At 42.8% G+C, this 20,441-nt stretch overlaps 1 protein-coding gene across 2 annotated transcripts in view; it reads right to left on the reverse strand.

Annotated features, from left to right (window-relative positions):
* Nucleotides 1-262: 262 nt before the first annotated feature.
* LOC135919997 (28S rRNA (cytosine(4447)-C(5))-methyltransferase) overlaps nt 263-20,441 on the reverse strand; it is a 33,554-nt gene continuing 13,375 nt past the window's right edge. For both annotated transcript variants that reach the window (XM_070534557.1, XM_070534556.1), the window contains exons 13-18: nt 19,126-19,265; nt 13,406-13,495; nt 11,520-11,642; nt 10,072-10,169; nt 6,425-6,549; nt 263-745 (exon numbers count right to left, since the gene is read on the reverse strand). In XM_070534557.1, coding sequence (XP_070390658.1) covers nt 324-745; nt 6,425-6,549; nt 10,072-10,169; nt 11,520-11,642; nt 13,406-13,495; nt 19,126-19,265 — 998 coding nt within the window. In that variant the 3' untranslated portion in view covers nt 263-323. The remainder of the gene's footprint in view (nt 746-6,424; nt 6,550-10,071; nt 10,170-11,519; nt 11,643-13,405; nt 13,496-19,125; nt 19,266-20,441) is intronic.

The raw sequence follows: 20,441 nt of genomic DNA on the forward strand, positions 1-20,441 counted from the left end.
CTCCCCTTTTCTTTGTACACTTTGATGCCCCTCTCCATATCGAGTAGACATTCCAATGAAACGACTTGTCTTCATCAGGGCCTGACAAAGACCAATCCCCTTGTCAAAATGTTGGCTCCAGGCTAAAAGCTCCATGCTGAGGCGTCCCTTGTTCATCCACTGCTGATCAAGCAGAGAATGTGGCACACTGTACTATATAACTTATAACACACTGGGCATGACAGGGATTAGAAAAAAAAAAAACGAAACAATGCTACCAGTATCACGTGAGTTTAAAATTAGGCCACAGGCCCAATACCCTTTATTACACTGTAACCTACCCTCTAGTCTGCAGATGGAAACTTTTTCCTTTTTGGTTTCCGGATTGTCTTTCCTGAGCCGTCTTTCTTCTGGAAAGAGCTCTTTTTTGCCTGGGCCTTCTCAGGCACTGTCTGGGTTTTTTTACTTGCTCCTGCCTCGTGCTTCTTGCTAACACGATCAGAGTTTTCAGATTTCTTCTGCATTTTCTCTCCACCAGCCAGTTGCCGCTGCAGCTTCTTTTTTTTCTTCCGTTTTAGATTCTTTTTCCTGTTCTTGCCCTTTTTGACCTGGACTGCTGATGAGGTGGAAGACGGCTTGGCAGGAGTTGAATTCACGTCTTTCTCCAGCCGAGCTTTCTTTTTCGCTGGTTGGGAGTCTGGTGCATCACTTGCAGCAGCTTTTGCAGACTGCTTGTCTTTGTCGTGTTCCTTCTCTTCTGTGATAGCTAAAAAGCAATAAAGAAAGAGTGTTCACAAACTCATGTAAGGTTGAAATCACAACATTAATAATAATTTTCATAGAAACAGAACATATAATTCTGACAATAATGTAATACCACCAATTTATAGCAAAAGGTTTTATGCCATCAAAAATGTCATTTCAACATTAGCTTAGTATCTTGGGTCATTTTCTTATTGGTTGCCAAGATTAATTGCATGCAACAGCAGTTTCATTCATGCAGGCTCTTCTGCGTAACTTATTTGTAACCACATGTAAAACTACTCTGGCCACTTGATGTGCTACCTTTAATGGGACATAGCAATTTGCACAGTGACTGAAGAAATAATTTTAAAAAGCATCTTCGATCACATTTTTTAATGAACACAGTACATGTTCGCACAATTCAGATGACAATCAAAATAGGAGCATGCCGGAACAAACTAATGCAGCATCTTCAACCTCGTACCAAACATGAATTCGTAGCACAACAAATGCTGTATGTTTGCTCAGCTTTCCACAGCAGAGGTGTAAGGAGACAAGAATGGTTAAAAAAATTCAAGGGGTCACAAATACTAATATCTTTTAATCAAATCAAACTGACTACATGATGTTAGTGAACTAAATGACCAAATATATTTGCTTTTAAAAGTTGAGAACACACGTTACCAGAATTAGGGTAAAAGAAGTATTTTACTGTGACAGCAGTTTTGAAGAGCTCGAAAATGTGTTCACTTTGTTCAGTTACACTGAGTCAATTGATGCAGTTGCACAGGGTAGCAGGAGTTGTACACAAATTTTGGGCTATTCTAGGGGAGGGAGAGTAATTCCTGTTGCAATAATATTACTTAGCTCTTTCCGTAACGCACCCATTGGGAATCATTAGCCCACTAAAGATGGTTTGAAACAGCGGTTTTAAGAGTTTCCGCGCCGCTCACGGAGACACTGCGCTATCGGACATGAAAGAGGGGTACTATTCTTTCGTTTTCAAAGCAGTTTGCTTCCCCCCCCCCCCAGGCGTCGATTTTTGAATGCACTCCGAAGCTTTTGCGATTGTCAAAGTAGAAGCCGAAAATTGCCGCCTGCCTATCGATGGTTTAAAGCGCCGCTTTCGAGACCTTCCGCATCACTCAAGGACATATTGCGCCATAGGACGTGAAGGAGGACAACTATAATTTTGTTGTTAAAAAAAAATAGTATAAAATTGTTGTAGTGGAATACATGTTCAGTGAAAAATTTTGATTTTTCTGGATATAGTGCCTATTAGATGGCAGTATATGTTGTATATCTCATAATTTCTGTTACAGTGAAACCTCGTTATAACGAACAGTTAAAAATTCGGAAATTAGTTCGCTATATCCATAATTCGTAATATAAAATTTCGTAAAAAATACATGCAAGAGGAGCAAAATTCAATCAGAGAAGGCACAGCAACTCGAACGATGCTTAGTTGGGTCACGTTCATTTATTTACGCACAAAAAACTGCGTTATCGCGGCCTGCTTCTTGGTGTTGATCGCATACCGTATCACGCCCTGTTCCACAGTTTGCAAACACTCAACAAGGGCAAACCCACTGCCCTCAATAGCACTTGCATAACCCCACTGCCCTCAATAGCACGTTGAATAATCTCGAGCATGGTCTTTGCCGTCAGTGCCACTCTTTTTTTCACATTCATCGCCATCACAGCACTACGCACACCCGCGCACCGCACTCGACACGACCACCGAAAGAGCCTCCACACAACGCTACGACGGCCACGCCACTGCTAACACTAAAACGCAAAAGCAACATTCGATCATGCCGCTGCTGAAGCGGCGCTGTCAGCGGTTGTGAGATGCGGACGATTTCTTTGGCTGTCAACTTTCGATGACGACGTGGCATCTGTGGAGCTGTCAGCGCCTGCGAGGTAGTCCTGAACGTTTGCTGCGCTGCACAACATACCTGTAGTGCAACGAAGCCTGCCGCCTACTATTAAAGTGAGGTAGGGCTTGGCGTCGCGAAGTTCGTTATAACAGTTTTATGCCAAACCGCGTTCGCTATATGAAGTTAAAAATACATGTGTTTGACAAAAATATTTCGGAAGAGTTCGATATATTCAATAATTCGTTATATGCGTGTTCGTTATATCGAGGTTTGACTGTACATATTTTTTTGTTAGCAGATACAAGTGTCTTTAGAATGTCTGTTCAATTATATCCCACAATCTTGATTCTGGCAATCTATATCTTTTTAGAGCGCAGCTCTTTGGCGTCCGTTCCTGGGTTTCGCGTCGTCGTCGGCGTTGTTGGCCTCGTAACCAGCTCCGCCCCCCTTCGCTGGAGTGGGAGACGAAGGACGCGAGCGCGCGATGCTGGTGTCATGCGGACCCTCCTTACGGCTCGATGCGCACTCGTGTCTGGTCTCAGCCGATCCGCTCGTTTCGTACTATCGTCTGCTCGCGCCAAAGCTCTCGCCCGCGCCTGTTTGGTTCTGTTGGGTCAGTCTCGTTCGCGCTTGTTTTGGTTGTTATTGTGTGAGATTGTTTCTTAATCTGATTGTATGCGCTATGCGAATTGTATAGTACTTTCTGGAAGCCATGCGGCACCAGCGATCACACTGGAACCTTTGACGAGTCATGTATAAACGCCGGCTCGCTTGATCCGCAGATCAGATTTTCGACCATTACCGACTCTGCTACATGTCTCTCTCAAATTCTTTGCTTCAAAATATCGCGAAATGGAAACACGTATAGAGCTGCGCTCAAATTTCGCATTAGGGAGTATCGTAATCGTCGGATAATTTTTTTATGACATATAGCTCACTAAAAAAACTTCTACGCGTGAAAAGTGCATTCGTTCTGCTTTTTGTTTATGTATTACGCAAAATACTGAGTGGAGTAGTTCCTTCAGAAAAAAGAAATCTGGCGTAACCTACAAAAAACACCTATTTTCCCTAGGTAAGGAAAGAGTTTAAGAGCTGGAGGAATCACTCAATTCTGCAGATTGTTTATCCTTGAATAAAACATGGATCTTAGAAATATGTTCTACGGATATCTTGTAGATGAACAATTAGTGAAAAGTCACCGCAGGTTCCAAGTGGATCACAATCAAAGCAGTTCTTAGACTATGACCAATGACCAATATACGTATTGGTCATTTTCTCTAGCAGGAAGGCTCCAATGTTTGTAATAAACACATATATTCAGCCACAATCGAATATTAAATAAAACTGAATATCAATTCTCTAATCAAATAAGTAGACCCTCATTGATACGTTCCTATTACATACGTTTTTCCCGGCGCCATCGTTCACAATCGAGAACACAAAAAAATTACCCAATAGAGTTGCGCTCATTTTTTACTGGTTCATACGTGCCCGGAATACACAGTTTTTCGGCACCAACATTCCATACCTTGCCAAGCTGTGATCGTATGATAAGTTTTCTGGCCGCTAGATCCCATGTAAACAAGAAAATGTGCGAGCTGCACACTATCGAGAACAGTATATAGCTGGAGCTTGATGTGGGCGAGTTGGTGTAACATACATAAAAAAGAAAAAAAAAACAGCACTATATACAAAGACTTACAAGACATATACAAGACAAGACATATACAAGACAAAAGAAGAACATGTACGACGGACAAGCACTAATTTCCAACTCAATTTTATTTGAAGAAGCAAGGTTTATATAGATGGAAAGACGAACAGTACCACCGCAAGATCAAGTCCTCTCTTTCACATCAGAAATGCAATCTCTTTTTCGGCAAGTGCCTCTGACGGGCAGCTAATGCACGTGCCCTCGGCCCTAGCAATGTAAAAAGCTTCTAATATTTCCCTATCCAGTCTATCTTCAAAATGTGCCAGAAAATTGGTGTCACGAAGATACAGACGGCATTTGTGACGTTTACAGTGTTCAGCCAGATGACACCCCGCATTGTTATTTACTGCCCAATTGTGCTCTCGTGCCCTTTCATTGTAACACGCCCCGTTTGCCCATATATAAACCTGGTTGCAACTTAGGGGTATCTCATATATGACATTTCTATTGCATCCCGTGTACTGCACTGCACGTTTCTTAGAGCATGGTTCTGGTTTTGCTTTTGTCAGCATAGTTGCATATTTTAGTCAATTTACATGGTGCGCTAATTACAAAATTAACATTGTGCATTTGCGCAACCTTCTTGAGGTTGTGGGACACTCTGTGCGAATATGTTGTACTTTCACTTTCAATTGACTTGTACTCTCTTCCTATCACCTGGCTTTTTTTTGTTAATTCCCTCCCTTACCTGTTTGGTCTTTTGAAGAAGCTTATCACAGACGTTAGAAACAAAGTAAGGAGGGAAACCAGCTTGGCGCAGCCTTGTAACCTGGTTGTTAAAGCTGCTTACTACTTTGTGGATGCAAGATTTATTTAGAGCTTCCTATAGACAAGTCATTGCAACTCCTCTTTTTACTAAGTAGGAGTGGGCACTGTGATATAACGTCAGCTGCTTGACAAAAGTAGTTCACTGTAACTGATGGTAACAAAAAAGTTAGTGAAAATGCAGGGACACAATTCTTTACGTATAAGTGCGAGAGAAGATATGTTAAAACTGGATTTCATTGCAGTTTGTTACATCTCAACCCAGCCAAGGGCATTAATTAGACCTTTACTATGAGGCAACCCCCCTTATTCATCGGCGCCTATCCAGAAGTCGATGCAGCGTTGATGCTGCATTAACGCCCAATGCTCTAAAGCCCAATGCTCTATTGCATAAAATATATAGGAATGGTTATAAAAACTGGTGCCAGTGAATCGTGATGGGGAGCAAACTGGTAGCAAAAATGCTGGCCTATGATGCACATTCTTGCTAAATAAAATGATTATGGATATGACTTCGAAACTGCATACATGCTGTACACAATGCGCATTAGTCTAATGCCACTACTTTTCTCTCTCCTGTTCTTTCTGAGCCGTACCTTTTCACACTGCTCCTCAGTCATACAAAGAGCTACGTCCACACTTTACATGAGGTCCTGGCCACAAATTTTCAAAGAGCAAGGTATTGAAGCTGCTGCTTCTACAACTTAAAGAGGCACTAAAGAGAAACAGTAAATCAGCTTAGATGGACAAACTATTTTTTCAAAAATCTATTATTGTTAATTTTGCAACAGAAGGTTGATTATAAGAAGAGAAAATGAAAGTGATAGTTCCAATTTTTTTAATTTCGTGCCTAAACCACAGCGCTGGTACATCAGTGTTACGTCATGGATTTCGAACTATTTTTTCGTATTTGGGCCGAGCTGGCTCAATAAAAGTTCTAAAAAACTGCCTTATTTAATCTTTAGCCCCTTTGGAACACATTGTAGTAGTACATGTTTACTGATAACCAGTAAGCTAGGCCTTAGCAGACGCTGTCAAAACCCATGACGTCATGGCGAGCTGTTGTGGGAACTTCAATCTGGCATCACCACCTATCTTTCCGTTTCGCACATTTTCTGCCTTACTAAGCCCTTTCCTGCAGTAAGAGTGACATTTTCGGTATTGCGTAGGATTGCACAGGTGAAATTGCACAGGTGAAATCATCTTTCTCTTTAATGACCCTTCAAATTGTGCTAGGCTGAACAGAATGCTCAAAACGGAGCCCTTTTAATTAAGTTCATGCTGTGCTAGCGATATGTCGCACTGCAAGGTTGCTAAGGCTCAGGGTCAGAGTGCAACATACGAGTCAGTGGTATGGTGTTGGAGAACTTCTTCAGCTTGGCCACAAAGAAGCCCTCCATGTTGTGCGAATGAGGGTAGAAACGACGAGTCTTGTTCAATGTTGGGTGAAACCTGTGCTCACGATACCTGCGTGGTAAGAATGAAACACACTGTGACATGGACTGCTGCCGCTAGGGCACAAATGCATGAAACAACAGACTGTACCCTTTCAGAAGAGCGAAACTGTCAGTAGCTCATGTACAGCCATGAGCAAAATTATATGGACCACTGGCTCGCTGAAATAAACTGAATTTATTCGTAGTTCAGATGCACACGAACTGAAATTGATGACTGCACTAGTAAGCAAGCCATTCCAAGTTACGTCTGCAGTCCTCACTTTCAAGTTAGTACATTCATAGGTAGAGAGAAAAAAGATGACTTTGTCATAGAATGTTTACTTTTTTTATCATCTGTGTACTTTTCCTCAAAGAGGGTACATGAGGAAGAAAAAAATAGTCAAGACAGAATGCACAGAGCATTAATAAGCACTGGTGCTCATAATTATTTAACCCATGCTTTGCCTCCTCTTTATCTTTGTAATTTTTTTCTTTAACATATTGAAATGTGACAAGCTTTAGTAGATCATGAAGCAGCAGAAATGCACCATACTGAATAAAAATGATAGTTACAGCCACTTAAGCATGCACTGCATATTGGGCATGCTTTGCCTATAAGAACAGCTTTCACCGCATTGCTTGTTCCATTATTGCTGTGTCTGTTCCCTTTCAGAGTAAACTATAACTCATCATCATTGGAAAGGCAACAGCATATATGTAGTTAGCAGGTTTTCTTTTATGGACTTTGGAGTGGGTATATATATGTCACATACATCTGCAACATCACATTGGCAAGCTGCACCATAAAGCAACTGAAGCCGACTAAAACACAGAAGTACAGTTAAACCTCGCAATAACAAAATCGGCGAGGAACACGAAAAAATTTGCTTTTCTGAGAATTCATTGTTGCGAAATGAGACAGCACAGACAGGTGATGCGTCGCAGAATATAACCTTACTGTCAAAATTCCGTTAGCCTACATCGGCAAACTTTGCTTGAGGATATAGAATTGCACTGCTGACAGTACAAAGTGCGCCGCATGCATCAATCAGCAGTGGCAGCACTGCAGTGGAGCAGTATGCTCGATCAATGGCTCTCAGAGATATGATCATTTTTGCGAGCTTTTGCATAACTCAGCACCAGACGCAGAGCAACAGCGCTCCACGCATGCAGCAGCATTTCTCCAGCGCACACTGTCGCCCGTATGCAGCAATGCATCCGTTGCCGAGCGTGAAAGTGATTGTATCTTGTATACCTGATGGCAATTGATCAAGATTACAGCCCCTTTGCACAAATCTACGTCCAGCAACGAATGTGCACATGACGCCTGTCGAGTGGCACCAAAACCAGCATCCTTGAAGCAAGGGATGCGTATTCCCAATGATTGCTTAATCATGGCCTGATGCAAGGCACTCTATGCTGCGACCGCCATCCCAAGCGCCATAAGCAAACAATTCCACGTTGATGGGAGGTGGATTTCCTTGTTCTTGCTGCATTTTCCCCACCAAGGCAGACATTACACACTGCACTAGGTGTGCAAAAGCCGTCGTAACATGTTGGTAGCAACATGTGCGGTACTTCAAACGGACACTCAACAAACAATAGGGCGGCCATGACGTGTTTCAGTGCACACGATCGCTTCCGGTGCTTGATTGCTTTTGTAAACAAAAATGGCAGCGCCCACACTAGTGTAATGTGGTGGTATTTTAGGCAATTTTAGTTCAAAGCAATTGCATTTGAGCACATTTTGGAGCCTGCTAGCTTTCCGCGAGTAGGTAATATGCGGGGTTAATTTCTGGCAAATTTCATTGATGTGGGATTGTAGTACAGCGACATTTATTTGTCTAAGAGGCACAAAATGCATTGAATCCTATAGGCGTTCACCGGAGATATGAAAATATTTCGTTGTTGCAAGAATTTTATTGTTGCAGGATTTCGTTATCGCGGGATTCGACTGTATTGGCCTCGAGCCCCACCACAGGAAAAGCTGGCGCCACCGTCGGCGTCACGTGCTATTAGGGATCACGTGGACATATAGCGGCCACGTCGGCTGCTTCTGGAGCGCCGAAGCAAGCTGAAAATGAGAGTTTAAATTCCCTTGTACGCTGCGGTCCTCATTTAGTGGCGAGATTTTCCCGCTTCGAGTGTCTCCTTTACAACGCTTGAAAGCACTACAATAGATAGTGGCTGCCTTTGAAGGCGCGCAACATGATAGACTACTGCTCGGTGCCGCAGTGCCGGACGTACGCAATGGAGCCCAGTGTCAGCCTTATTCCCATGTAGCCGCAGGACAAGAAGCTGCGGGAAGCTTGGCTCGCGAAACATAAAACCGGCAAACAGTCATCGGCAACAACTCAGTTATGCAGCCAGCACAGATGCGAGGAAGATTTCTGCTATGGCGCCGGGTCTGCAATGTTCGGAAAACGCGCACTGAGACGCTCAGCCAATTCCGCTGCCCGACTAATGTCATGACGGTTTGGTCTATGAACTTGTCGATGCTATAGATACTGGCAAATTCAATGGAGTGGAAAGGGAGCAGTAAGAAGCACATTAAAAAAAAAGCATGGCATATGGTCATGTTTGCGTTATGAATTAATGCACTGGATTACAAAAAAAGAAGCAACCGGAAATCGCTCGCTGATAACACCGATAAACATACAGTGCGACGCAACTCGAGAAATAATATTGGAACGTCCTAGAATTTAAAAGAAAAAAAAAGATTGGATCGTCCCAACGGCACATCACAGTCCCCGTAGGCGTCGAAGTCTCTACAATGAAATTATTATTGAACACCTCTGATAGCGCCCATGCAACAAGGGTTGCTTGTGTACTGTCAAATGTCCATATTCTGCGGCCTAAAGCTCATGGCACGGTGCGAAAACGCGCACGCGGTGAAAATGAAACAGTGCGCGGACAAGCATGCAGACACGCAGTCGGTCGCTGCGAATCTGTGCGATCACTGCATTGAGGCTTCATTCTATTACGCTCCATTTAGTTATACAAACACTATAAGAACATATTTCACATAGTTTGGTCTCAGCGTTTACCTACCTTTCACGCAAGAAGCCAGTTAGGGAGACTCCATCGCGGTGACGCACGCAGTGGCGTTCACTGTACATATTCGGTAAAGAGATAGCCTCTGTAAACGAACCTGTGCTTTCAGTTTTCCCAAGATTATTATTTAGAAAGTAAAAAACCTCTCTCGTTTCGAAAGTATTTACAGAAATGCCCGGGAGAGTTCGTGTGTGGTGTTTTCAGTAAGCGCTGACAGCAAAACCTATGAGGAGCGCGCCGCGTGATCCCTCATACTACGCCAGCGAGGCGCTTCCGATAGATGGCGACTCCGTAACTCCTCGCCGTCAATTCTACTGATCTACCGTGGTGCTGCCATCTATGAACATGCTACACTCATAAGGAATGCCTTCAGTGTCTAGACTCTAAGAAGCAAGCAAAACAGTTATCTGTAATGTTGTTCAGACTAGCTAAGCTCATTCGAAATGCAATTCAGAAAAGAAAGCATGTGTCTAATAACTTTTATCAGCACCATGCTTACCTGGTGAGGCCTTCCCGACCGAAATCAAGCCCGGTTGGGACCAACTTGACATTTCTCTTCTTCAGGGCGTAGTCAATAACCCATTCGTTCTCCTCAGGCTATGCAATAGCAACAAAACAAGAAAGAAAAGAAAATCTACATCGTTACATCACAAACAGCTCAGTGTTCAATGGAAGACTTTAGAAAAGTCAGCACCACCTTTGGCAACAAGGGCATTATGGGGACTTTGAAGGTCAGTTTCGGTTTTGCAGGCCATATGGCCATGCGCTTCGCATCTAGATACCGCTGCCGCTGCGGGCTGCCACAATGAGCCCGATTGCCAGCTTGCCAATGAAGTGGTGGAAAAACAGCATGCTCTGATTGCTCTCTGCAAGTGGCAACACAAGCCAGTCCGAGCTCACACCACTCCCGCTTCGACGAGCACTAAATGTTTTGTGCTGTCTGCTTATGCCGGCCCTATGCACGGAAATGCGTGGTTATCAGCAGACGATGCATTTGTTTGCAGGCTCTTTGGCTACACTTGCCAAGGTAACCTCCGTTCCGTGAGAAATGTCTGAGGAGTTATCTGCTAGCTAAATGTGCGAATGGCCTGTAAACTTGGTTATATGGCTGCTGCAATCAGTAGGGGTTGCACAGCGTTTAGTGTAACAGTGTGCTCTTGCATGCATTAAAGATGAAAAACACACTCGCAGGAATCTTGTAATTGTTGCCACCATACACCAAGGTGTATTTTTCAGCACAAGCTTGGAAATAAGCGCCAGCGACATGCAATGTTTACGTGTAATACGTCGGTGGTCCCCAGCAACTGGTCAAAACGCTTTGAAAGAGACATTCACAGATAATCATTAAAAATAATATTTTCGGTATTCTAACCGGCACGAGGCATATTCTAGTACATAACATACATGGTGAAGAGCCCCAAGAGAAATTGTTTATGCATCGAATCGTTTTAAGCCTGGTTCCGGCAGGAATGTCTTCGTGCGTACGGACAGCCAAAATGCAACATCATAGTAGTGTACATAAAGTTCCATGTTCTGATGGGGCGCCACTGTCTTCTCAGCAGTATGTCGTGGCTGTGGATTTAGCAAAAGCAGGTCATGACTCAAGAACTTTGTGCACATACCCAGCAGGCGAAAAGTGGGTGCCAGAGCACAAGTGCACTTGGCACACTGACTGCACAGAGATGTGACGGCTGCAGTTCCAGCAGGGCATTTTGTGGCCACTTGGCTCGCACTCATCTTTGTTGTGCTATGTAACCTGTGGTGCTAAGGTGAGTGAAGCAAATGATGTAGCACCTTCCCTCAAGATTCCCATAATACCTTACCAGCGGCTGCTCGGGGGTGTGTGCCACTCTCTAAAGTCGTCCATTGCACAACTTGTTTACAAACAGCACCAAAGGAGGTCACTGTGCACTGGAGCAATACAAAAAGCACATTGAGACCACTGACCATGACTGAGCATGTGCTGTACACAATGTATCCTGGCTTGTTGTCGCTGCAGTCAGCACAGTCAATAGCAGCAAGAATGAGCTGCTTCTGAAGTTGGGAGCAGCGGAGGATGTCTTTCTCTTCCTGGAACCAGCAAGAAGTAGAAAGGTAAGTTTCAAACGTGCAACACTTGTTTTCAAATGAACTTTTGCAGTGCATTCCTTTTGCATTCCTTTTCTTCATTACATTTCTTTTTTAAATTATTATTTGATTTCATTATTCAAAGTCAATATAGTATGTGAGGGTACCGGGCCGGCGCCAGGTGACGTAGGGAACGCAGACTGCGTGCGTGTGCCGAGGATTTCCCGAAATAAAGAATGTACATGACAAGTATGTTAATTATACCTCGTGCAAAACTCATCGCAGTCCTGCCTAGACTGTTTGCACTGTATATTTCACACTGGATGATGTGAAGTGCAGTGGTGGCAGCTTCCACTAAATGCTATACCAAATTAAACTAAAAGGCAAAGAGTTTCTTCCACTTGTTGCACGAGACAAAATCAAACACTACATGGTGATATGTGTGAAGTTCCACCATTTCAGAACATACCATGGTCCTAATTTTGAATAAAACAGATTATGGAATATAGCGGAGGTTTCTCACTGCATTATTACGGCCCATTGTAATGAGCATTGAGTGCAGTATGCAACCATAAATAAACTATCAAAAACATATTTGCAGTTCCATTAAAATCATAGGGAGGTTACAAGTAGGGTAGAAATGTAATGCAGAATCGAGGGGTTCTGCAGCTGGTGACAGTTCTTCAATAGCTATCTCTAACTTTTTTTAGCATTGCAGTATGTACATTGCAATAAATTTGCAGGTATATTCAATTAGCTGTACAAGTGGTAGATGAGGTTTTTATAGTGGTGGAACCACTTCACCTGCACCATGTACAGAAAGATTAACCTGCACTATAAAAAAACAAGCAGGAGATGCAGATGTCATAGCGCACAATGCAGAAAATACTCCAGGTGCCACAGAAGGGACTGACTATCACTTAAACATTCAAAAAAGCTAAAAATGGATCACTGCATTTCTTTAACCTTTTGTTGCATGCTGTGCACTACAGCTCTGTCTTTGTGCTTTGTCGGCACACCTACCGCTGCTTCCGCGGTGCATTTCCACGCTCGCTGAGGAGGAGAGGGAGATTCTAGAAAGGGAGTGCAGGCGCGGTTTGCTTGTCGTTTTTTTTCTCTCTCTTTCTTTTTCTTTCTCTCTAGAGCTCGCTGGTAACGTGGACGCAAAGCAACTGGTGCTATCTTGTGCCATGTTGCGCCAACTTGTGACACTCTCTGTGGCTTTCATAATCAGCACGCTGTCAGGACGCGCTGCGTGGTAATGACAGCAGATACAAACTCGTGTAGGCAAACTTTTCGTCCCGTCTTGGTTAAGCGGAATTTGGCAACGCAAATTTCATGAATATTCTGCATGGAAATGCCACCCAAAAGGCAGAATTTCGATCGTTATATCCGACATGCGGTGAATAACATATTGTTATATATGAGTTTTTTTCTTATAGCCCTAATGCATAAGTTGATACTCTGAAGATGACTCATCATTATAAGCGATATATCATTATATGTGGTATTGTTATAAGTGGACTGCACTGAACTGAGGAAGTATTCTGTAAGAGTCCACCTGGTGGACATGTCCATTTCGTCTGATGATGAAGTGCTGATTGGCTGTGGTGCCTCGCTGCTGAGGCCGCACAGCCCAGCCCAGCCAACGCCGCAGACGAAATGGACATGTCCACTAGGTGGACTCCTACAGAATAGCTTTCCAGGACCAACATATAACAAGCTTATAATTGTCAAGTTCATGCAAATATAGCAAAGCATGTTACCTTATTTGTTTTAACAGCAGGATCCTTGGACACCACACCTGTACCACTGCATGGTGCATCCAGCAGCACTCTGTCAAATCCTTTGGCAACCTACAATCGCACTCAAGCATGAATTAAACATTATCGCTTTCTCTCAATGCTTCAATTTAGACAACTTATATAACTGTAGATGGTAGCTAACAAGCTAAGAACTATTAGCAACCAGCGTAGCCATCGTCATCATCATTGCCATCACAAGATGGTGACAATGAATGGCTAAAGATAGATAGATAGATAGATAGTACTTTTATTCATGTCAATTCTCGTACACCAAAATCAGGCCTACCAAAGCCTCACCAAGGGCTTGAGTGGCAGCGCCTGGCAGACAGCGAACATTAGCAAAACAAAGGAAAATAGAGATGGTTGCAACGAACTCGACAAACAAACAAAACAAAAAAAGAAAAATTTAACAACTCATAGAGACAGATATAGAAACATAATTACAACAGCAAAAGGATGACAGTAATGCGAAATTAAGGGAGTAACACTCGATTAAATCATTATGGGGCAGGAAGTAATGCGGAGACATACCGCAAAATTTTTTTCAGGGTGTATTTTGTTCTCATACGGAATACACTAGGTGGCATACTATTGAAACAGGCAGGTACGTAGTATTGACGCGTGCGCTTTCCGTATCGGGTTGAGGAGCGAGGAATGCAGTAACGGTATTTAGGTCTTAAATCACGTGCAGGAGCATATGGAATGGTGAACTGACTGTACCAGAAATGTTTAAGCACAATAGTTTCTGTTAATAGAGCGTTAAAATTTGGAAGCTTTAATCTTCTAAAAATATCAATGTTATTACCAATGGGCAGGTCGTAGGCAATATTCTTTAAAAGTAAACGTAGAAGCGAATTCACCCTGCGCTGCCAACGAACCGTGCAGTGACCATAAATAGTGATTCCGTATCTAAGCACACTATAAGCTAGAGCGTGTGTAACACATTTACGGACAGAAAAAGGCATAAAATATCTAATATTATACAGGACACAAGATACAGCGCGAAGTCTTTGACAAACAAAAGAAAGGTGCGAGTTCCAAGACAGATCACTGTCGAAGATCAGGCCAAGATATTTGACCGAATACGCATATTTTACTGGTACACAGTTACAATGAGAACAGGAGGAAGTGTGCAAATAAACAGGATGACTCAACTCAATTTTTTTTAAAGGGTTATGAAAACATATAAGTTGCGTTTTAGAAGTATTAACATTGATAAGGTTAGACTTAAACCAGTCCATGGCTTTAATAGCTGCCATCTGTAATGCAGTAACAGCATCAGTGTATTTCTTTGCACGCGCAACAATGACAGTGTCGTCGGCATACTGAAACAATGAAACAGGCACATTGTTAGCAAGATCATTAACGTATAGATTGAATAACAAAGGACTCAATATAGAACCTTGTGGGACTCCGGAAGTAATTGCCGTGAAATCGCTATGGAATCTTGAAATTGACACATACTGGCGCCTATCTTGTAAAAAGTTAGTAAGTAAGTGTAGAAACGAACCTCGAAATCCCAATGTAGAAAGTTTATCAAGCAGAAGAACGTGGCAGATACTATCAAAGGCCTTGCTTACGTCAAGAAAAAGAGAGCATACGACTTCATTCTTATCAAAAGCTGAATTTAGTGTGTCAGAGAATTCTTCAAGAAGATCTGTTGTTCCTTTTCCTGGTATGAAGCCATACTGACAAGGTGATAGAACATTGTGCGTATTCAAAAAATTAGTCATGGTAAGTAACAGATGCTTTTCAAAAATTTGGCCAATGCATGGTAGAATAGAGATAGGTCGATAATTGCTCATCATGTTTCTGGAGCCACCCTTATACAAAGGTATAACTTTAGCAGTTTTCATTGAAGTCGGTATTATACCTCTGGAAATGATACTATTAAGCATAACTAGTAGGACACCCTTAATCGCTTCAAAATTTCTGCACAATTCAGAAACAGTGAGGCCGTCATGACCAGGAGACTTGCTACGTTTAAGACTGAAAAGTATACACCTTAAATCACTTTCGGTAATGTCAGGAAGGAAAGCAGATTCCATCACACTGGGAGGCATAGGACAGTCATTAGGCGGGGTACGAGATGCACCAGAGACCAGAGAAAATAGTTTGTTAAAGTCATTCGCAATGCTCTGTCCATCTTTATGGAAATGAGATATGAAATATGTATCATTATAGATAGCAGCGCTCATTCCTTTCAGGTTATTCACCAATGACCATGTTTTCTTGCTGTTAAAACGTGCGTCGTTAAACTGAGACCTAAAGTGATTGCGCTTGGCCACACGGATCATGGCATTAACTCGGTTTCGTTCATGTTTAAACTGCAGTCGTAGTTCAGAACAGTTTGGAGCACGTCTTGATCGAGCCCAGAGCAGATCCTTCTCTTTGATGGCTTCCAGTATTACGGGTGACATCCACTTATTGTCTAAATTTCGTTGCTTAACGGTCACCATGCGTGAAGATTCGGCTTTGTGTGAACGAAAAACCTCGACGAAACTGTCATATAAGTCTGCAGGGGACACATTGTCAATAAAAGAAGCCCAATCGTACTTTGCTAAAGACTAAAGAACAAGTTCTTGCACGGCATGACGATGACTGCGAGGCGCTGCCTTCATTACGATTACAAAAGCATACTCACACAATTAGTTATTTTACATAAAAAGGAAGCTACAACACATCTCACATGTTTTTGCTGCTCCAGAGAATTGCATGTGTAGCAGAACGAACTCATGAAGTGGTTAGTCTAGGCACAGGCCATCATCTCATTTGCAATTGTTGAATCATTTGTTAAAGGCAGAATATCATATGCACTACGAATCGTGCAGAGAATGACATGTGGTGGTTCTTCATAGACAGTGAAAAAGCACTGTCTGAGAGTTATAACGACACAGATTAAGTAAATAAATTTCCATTCTGTGAAGATAAAGCTTGCTGGTTTCGTGTTGTTTTTTTCCCCCCACATACGTAGGCATGCTATGCTTCTTCTTTTTGCTAAAAAACAAAAAAAAATCGGAAGCGCGTTCAATTTCTATTTTATTCAGCTTTAACGTCATAGTTACATTCGTTTTCTACTTTGAGCTTCAAAAAGTGGGTGTGCCTTTGATTCAGGAACATGTGAGAATTGGGGCAACTACTGCCACAATTTCCTTTGCTAAAAAATTAGGAGAGAGTTGAATTTCTACTTTGCTTAGGAGCTCTATTGTCATTTTTACATTAGTCTTCTGCTGTGCACTTTGGAAAAGTGGGTGTGTATTTGATTAAGGTACACGTTAGAATTGGGGCAAATACTGCCGTATGAATCAGCGGTGTGTTTTGGTGTTTTCTATGCTTCTTGCTTAATTCGAGCTGCCAGATAACTAGACAAATTTCAGCGGTGCTCTCAGGGTTGAATTAATGGAAGTCCACTGTATATGAGCACTAAGTATAACCTACGTCCCTAATTTACAACACACAGAAAAGAAGAAAGTCAGAAAAGCCAGGTGTACAATCCACATAAATAACAGAAAAGCATGAATATTTATAAAATGCAGCACAATCACAGTCATACAGCTAAGCTTAAGAATTGTCTTGCCCGTTTAGTCAATACCATTCTCATTGCTGCCTTCTGCAAACATACCGTACTTACTCGAATCTAGGCCAGCCCCTATTCTAAGCAGACCCCCGAAAGCCTGAAGCCAGAAAAAAAAAAAAAAAAAAAAACTTATCTCGAATGTAGGCTGAACAAAAAAGTGAGGACAGTGTTCACAAAATTAAAACAGCATTTATTGAAAATGAGCCTGCCGAGCTCATTCTACGTCATCATCGCAGCTGCTGTGGTCCGGTAAATGCCATCCCCGTTGTGGCGCATGTAAAAAGTACCTCCCTTTGCCCCCTCCAACGACGGACGTTTTTCTCATCAATGCTGAAGTCCCATCTGGCTTGAACATTTGACGATGCCTCTGGGTCTAGCACAACTTTTCGTTTGAAAGCAGCACTATAGTGGCATCACCTGTTTGGTGCCATTATACAACGTCACACCGTTTGCCGATAAGACAAAGATTAAAATGGCGATGTCGCTCGTTCACTTCAGTTAGCTACTGGCATGCCTAGAAGTGGCTGCGATACTTACTATTCTAGATGGCACTAGCTATGCACCATATTTATCAATTTCAGTTAAAAACTGGCGCATTTTTTAAGATCCTCGAATCTAAGCCGATGCTAGAGTTTTGTATATGACTATTTGAAAGCAACTATCACAAGTATATGCCTAGATCTGAATAAATACAGTAGGACAGTGCAGCAGGTCTTAGGTGCATTGACGTGTAGCTGTGCCGAAAGGCAAAATTCATACACAGTTCACCCACCCTCCATCAAACTCACTTTGTACTTGAATACATTAGAACCTAGTTAATACAGTCCCGTTAGGTATGTTTCCCCCAGGTCAACGTTCGCAATCAAGAACACAAAAAGGGACCCAATAGAGTTACGCTCATTTTTTACAGGTTCATACGCTTCCGGAAAACCCGATTTTTCGGCACCAACACTCAGTTTGTTGCCAAACTGCGATTGTGTGATATGTTCTCCAGCCGCTAGATATCATTTAAACAAGAAAACATGCAAAATGCACGATCGAGAACAGTATACAGTCAAATCTCATTACTACAAACCTCACATTACCAATTTTTCAAATTTACAGTTATTTTAGAGATCCCCGCCAGATTGCCTATATCTTCAATGTAAAAATATTTCAAAACTATGAATTTTCAATACAGCGCATATTTCAGAATAACGCACATAGTTTATTTTCCTCTTCATAACGGAGGAACATCAGTGTTAAGAATTCGGCTAAAAGTCGCACATGGCATCCACAGCTATCACCACCTATCCTATTACGATAAGCTTCTTCGCCCATCTGTTTCACAGCGCAAGGTGCCAATGGAAGCGTAGTGCTCGCTCTTAATAGGCGATAACCAAAACTTGCCGCCATTCCCTGCTGCAGACTGCAACCGTATACGTTTTCTGGCTGCTATATCCCATGTGAACAAGAAAAGGCATGAGGCGTGCCTGATCGAGAATAGTCGCGCATCTTAAGTGAAAACAACGGCGCACACATTTTCTTATTCCGGTGCCAGCAAATCTCTGTCCGGGTCATCACACACCGCATCTACAGGTGTCGCCGCCAAACCTACTGCGATAAGCATCTTCACATGTCTGTTTTACAGCGCGTGGTGCGTAGTGCCATTGGTGGCAAACTGCACACGTTTAGTATCCAAACGCACCGCAGTTTCCTGCCGCAGGCAGCGCGATGCGACCATCACGTTTTGCTTCGGCGGCATCCGGCATCGCCCACCTGTTAAATTTCATATCAGTTTGCCGTCGCCCTCTTAAAACACCACACAATTGGAAAGCAACAATACGTGTCTCGGGCCGCTGGAGCACCACCAGCTCGACGCACATCGGTGTCTCGTGCCGTGATGCTTCGCATTACGCAAGACATCAACAATAGTTGAATCTGTCAAATTTTTTAGTTACTTCAGATCGAACGTTTTCCCAATTAGTATGTTTTTTTCTTGCAGATATTTCAGAACATATGAACTAGGTTCTACTATATCTCGTATTTCTGGTGTGGTTAACATAAGTGAACATACAGTAGAGCAACCCAATGTTAGCACTGCAAAAATTAAGTACTTCCATACCTCAGGGAACTTGCGACCGTCGTAAGAGCAGACAACAGTGTTGTTCACGCCCAGCCTGTGCAAGTTGCCAACAATAGCCTTGCATCGTTCCTTGTGCAGCTCATTGGCAAACAGGACACCTGTGTTCTTCATAATTGCAGCTGAAATGATGGCAGAAATCTTCTTACAGCCTTTTATTGTTTTTGATTTAAGCATAAGATGCCCAATACTCTCAAGAGAAAGTCTACGCAAGCACTGTAAAGAATGAGCATAGACATGCTGTGCTTGTCAAGTACACATGATTGACCTTAACTCCCATCGTTCTCTTTCTCTCTTCCTCCTCATATGCAGCGTAGCCTGGACTAGTCTAGTTAACGTCCCTGCCTATCCTTCCAACTCCCTCTTTTAGGGTAGGGCTCTGTCTATTTCTCTTGTTCAAACATATACATAGAACAGATATATGATCTCATCAAGAAGCTTACAGACTGCTTTAATTTAACCAAAATTCACTGCACTAAAAAGAGAAAGTTGCACTTTGTCAGCTGTCAGAAGCAGAGTTTTGATATGGGGTCTCAAAATTTTCACTAATATTGCTGAAAATGAGTAAAGAAATGATAAAACTTGACAGGTTGGCTCCCAACAAATGCCGAATTCAGGCAGACAGCGATGCACTGATCGTTCACACACAGCTGCAAATTCCCTGTTGAATTGATATCATGTGAATTGATACCACAAGTCTTATTGCACCTATCTACAGTGGTATCTCAGTGATACAAATTCGGCTGATATGAATTTTGTTGTGATACGAATTATCGAAATTCCCTGGCCAAAGTGCATAGTGTATAAGGTAAAAAAATTCGGATGATCCATACACATTTATCAATCCGGTGCGAGTGGTATGAACATGCAAGCAGCGAACGGCCAACGGCGGCATGAGCAGGAGGCTGGATGGGTCAGGATTTTCGTTGCGGCCGGGGATGTGCATAGGCTCAAAAGCAATCAGTCCTCCCGTGCCGACGGTATTCCTCTTCTTGCCATGTTTACAATAGCCGCGGGCGAGGTGCTGCTCTGACCGAACAGAACATTTCACCCCTTCTATGCCGGTTCGTTCTCCTTGACTCCTCCCACCTTCTATTTCCTATATAAAGTCCAACGGCGATAAAATCGTTGCCAAACGCCCTATGCTGTATGTATGAGTGAAAGCGTGCGAGCTTGAGCCGGAGAACGCGGCTCATTCTTGCATGCACCAGCGAGGAAGGCCAAGCAGAAGCATGCTCTCTCCTGTCGCGCACGAGGCACAGAGCAATGGCGAGGCAGGAGGGGCATTCTTCTGCTTG

Source organism: Dermacentor albipictus, chromosome 2 (assembly GCF_038994185.2).
Source record: "Dermacentor albipictus isolate Rhodes 1998 colony chromosome 2, USDA_Dalb.pri_finalv2, whole genome shotgun sequence".
Taxonomy (NCBI): Eukaryota; Metazoa; Arthropoda; class Arachnida; order Ixodida; family Ixodidae; genus Dermacentor; species Dermacentor albipictus.